General features: G+C 33.8%; 1 protein-coding gene across 2 annotated transcripts in view; it reads right to left on the reverse strand.

Annotated features, from left to right (window-relative positions):
* Window positions 1–3,920, reverse strand: part of LOC102768675 (sister chromatid cohesion protein PDS5 homolog B) — a 96,624-nt gene that overhangs the window by 56,689 nt on the left and 36,015 nt on the right. For both annotated transcript variants that reach the window (XM_015568044.1, XM_015568045.1), the window contains one exon: window positions 2,436–2,516. In XM_015568044.1, coding sequence (XP_015423530.1) covers window positions 2,436–2,516 — 81 coding nt within the window. The remainder of the gene's footprint in view (window positions 1–2,435; window positions 2,517–3,920) is intronic.

The following is a 3,920-nucleotide window of genomic DNA, read 5'->3' on the forward strand; positions in this document are numbered from 1 at the left end:
ATATAAATTAATATATATATTAATTTAAAAATATATATATACTTTTTAGTTAGAATTCTGAGTCATCAAGTTACATTTATTTTAAAAAATAATCTATAATACCACAGTAATTTCTTAAGTCTTACATATGCAGAAATCACTATCTATAAAGAACAAAAGTGAATGTGTCTATACATAAGAGTGAAAAGGACAAAAATAAAAAACGAATAGAAGTGGGTTTATTATTATCTTAGTATCCTACCTCTATTTTTGCTAATTTTCAACCAGGAAGGTAAATAAATAATGGCTATTACATATACAAGTTCAAAAGCTTAAGAATAATTTTTAAAACTATACTCATTTTATCCTACTACAAGATAATTAAATTCACTAGAATTCTAGTAATTTTACATATATAGGTGTGAGGCAGAAAAAAAAATCTTACAAAAAAAAGAAAAAAAACAGTAATTCTTAACTTCTCAGCTAATCCTCAAATAAAACAAGGGATAAGAAAACAGGAGAAAGAGAGATAACAAAGTACTTGGAATAAATATGTAACTGAAAGTGTTCTAAGACCATTCTACTAATTCTGTTCCTCAGCTTCTGATAAAGATATAACAAGAAAGTATGGATGGGGGGATTCTACTTTTGCAGACAAGAACTAAGAGCAGGAATATAACATAAGGTATAAGTAATTAAGAAAATGTCCTTACATTGATTTATCTGGGATGGCTAAAAGTTCTATCTTAGTCCTTTTATTTTCCTTTTAAATTTTATTATAATATTTTCAAATATGCACAAATGTTGAAAGTATATTATAAGGAACCCAGTAACCTGGCTCCAACCAATACTACTATTCTATCTTGAAACTTTTTTCTTTGATTATCCAACCCTAGAAAAGATATTAACATGGTATGGCGTTATTTTCTTCTTTTTATGCCAGAAAAAGAAAATTGTGTTTCCCTAAAAAACACCCAAGCTTGGCAATACTAATTTAAATAAGTAATCACCAGGAGGGGCTCACCTAGTGTATCTAATGGGCCATGGCAAAAGAATGCTTAAGTCTGTTCTACACACTTCAAATACCATTAACTCAATAAAGAAAAAATTCAAACCACCCAATTTAACCAATATACTCCCCAAGACTTATATAAAAGTTACAGAAATCAACATTTAGAGTTCCCTGTCAATCTTGGAGCTATTAATATAAGTTACATAATTTGATTCTCCAGCTTCTGAAAGTTTACCCTCTAAAACAATTTATAAATCAAGTACGTTTTTCCTAATCATCATGTGCTTAGAATCATTTAAGACCATAGTCAGAAACAAAAATTGGGATCTGCATCTTTTCATGATGTAGCTTATATACTGAATTAATTTTTGTATAGTACAAGAAAAAGTCTCCAATCAATTTCAGTAAAATTAAATACATAAGTAATTATAAAAAGCTTTCTTTCTCACTTTTTTCAAAAAGAAAGATTTACATCATTTACATGTTTGAAGGTAGTGAAAGCACAAAGTAGATGGAGAGACAGAACTGCTATACAATGTTCTAGATTTGTTCCAAAAAGAACAAATGAAATACATGAAATACAATGAATAGTCCCATCTAGAGTTGTACAACTCACAGAACTGTGGAGAAATAAAACATACAGTAAGTTTCTATCAGTGAACCCATGTGTTGGAATACATTTAATCTGAAAACAAATACAAGATTGTCAATCTATAATAATAAAAGTATAATATGCTAATTAGATTTGAGGTCCTTCCAGATGAAGCTGGGGCTTTGAGGGAAGCCCGGATCCCAGGTGCCAGAGGGAATCCAGTGCAGGCAGTGGGGCGGGGGGCGGGTAAAAAAGGCCTACTCTTGCATGAATTTCATGCATCAGGCCTCTAGTCATAAATAAGTAGATTTGGGGTGATTTTGAAAGGGCTCATTTCATTGGAATTCTTCCCCTTTCTCAGAAAAGGTAGCTTTTTATGGAATTTCACCCAGGAAAGGTAAGATAATCAACTTTTACCAAATCAATACCATCCATACTTGCCATCAATTTTTAGATCTTCATATTAGTTTATATCTTCCTTTTGTACACATCAATTTAATCTCCAAAAAGCTGTAAACAATTTCTCTGAATAATGAAAAGTTCCATATGTTTTATCTAATTACATTTAATTCTTTGTCTAACACTAGAAAACAGTATATCTTGCTAACCAAATTAATGCTGTTTTAGTTCCTAGGCAATCTGAAAGAAGCACAGAATGAACAAACAAGAAGAGCATTAACCTTCTAGAAAATATTAACCAAGAATAATTTTAAATAAGGAGAAAGAAAATACATTACTTAGTAATTAAAAGAACACAAAATTTAAAAGTATGTACTACTTGTCAAAAATGGCTTCTCTCAGTCTTTAAAATGTTGGCTGATTATGTGGACACCTCGTTACAGTAAGACTTACATTGGTAATGTATGGTTCAATAGCTTGAGCTGTCCTCTTCAGTAAAGCCTTTGCCAAATCATATGCTTGTTTGTTTAAATTCTGAAAGACATAATGATATCTGTATTACATTTCTCTAACTGTGAGAAACAAAACAGCACGTGTATGCAAAAAAACACTCAAATAAACTAATGAAAAACTGTCTAAAATTCAGAATAAAAAAGAGAAGGCAGAGCCACTTTTTTCTCTTAAGACTAACTGATCTACTAACTCATAACATTCCTTCCAAGCAAGGGTAAATATATTTTCTTCATCTTGTTCATAACAATGTAAACCATATAGAAAGGTCAATAAATATTTAGTAAATTCAATAAATATTTAGTAGATTCAAGAGGAGACAGTCATTCTAAATCTATTTATTTATACACAGCTGTATATAAAGAAATACAGGCTGTTTCACTCCAGGATCCAAAAACCAAAGTGAAAGGGTTAAAGAAAATAAAACGGGCAGAGTAAACTTATTGTGCTTAGCAGATATCTTGCCAAAAGCTTGCAGTCTTGAGCTCCGCAAAGCCTAGATAACCAAAGACCAGACCCACCAGTCAAGCTCTGTGCATCAACAAAAACTGCCCACCACCAACAGAAGCGGATAAAAAGCTTGACTCTCCCTTCAGTCGCCGCTGACTCCTTTCTCGGACTCAGCCCGTCAGCACCCAGATGCTTGAAATAAAACTTCTTTTGATATATACAGCCTCATGTCATAGATGTATGACCCTGACCCACACGAAACTTATCACAAAACATCCTAAGAGAATGAACTGGGTTCTAGTGTGGGGAGGAAGGGGGGAGGAGGGGAAAGAAAACATTTGGGGCAGCTATGGGAAAGGAGATTTACTCAGCACACCTCAGAGCACAGGTAAGTTCAAGTATACAAAAAGAAACAAAGAGTAAAGTATGAAAAGAAAAAAAGAACAGGAAAAAGTATATTAAGAAAATGTACTTCTGAATAGATTTTGATGATAACAGAATCAACACCAAAGATCTAAAATGGAATCAATATACATTCTAGTTTAAACATATTACAGAGACCGGGGATGAAAATTTTATATATCTACACTGGTAAAAGAGAAACATGGTAATTGGCGTACGACCGATACCCTTCCCATTGGCTAATCCCTGTCACTCACAGAGAAGGGCCGAGATATGCAAATTAACTGGCAGACAAGATGGCGGGCAGCAGCCAGGCAGCTGGTGCGAACAGGGCAGCTTGCTTGCTTCAGTGACAGAGAACTCCAACTTTCCCCTCCAACTTTCCCCGCCTGACTTGCCCGCCTCTCAGCTGCAACGTTAAGCAACTATGTTGCGAATAAAGAAGCTAAAAAAAACCCACAAAGCTGCTTTACTCAGCGGAGCTTCAGCCAGCCGGACCGCAACATTGTATCAAATACAGACGGTAAACAAAGACAAGAAACATGTTTTCAGCAGCAGAGGCCTCAGCGCTAAAGA

The sequence above is a fragment of the Myotis davidii genome, unplaced genomic scaffold, assembly GCF_000327345.1.
Source record: "Myotis davidii unplaced genomic scaffold, ASM32734v1 scaffold2712, whole genome shotgun sequence".
NCBI classification, from domain to species: domain Eukaryota; kingdom Metazoa; phylum Chordata; class Mammalia; order Chiroptera; family Vespertilionidae; genus Myotis; species Myotis davidii.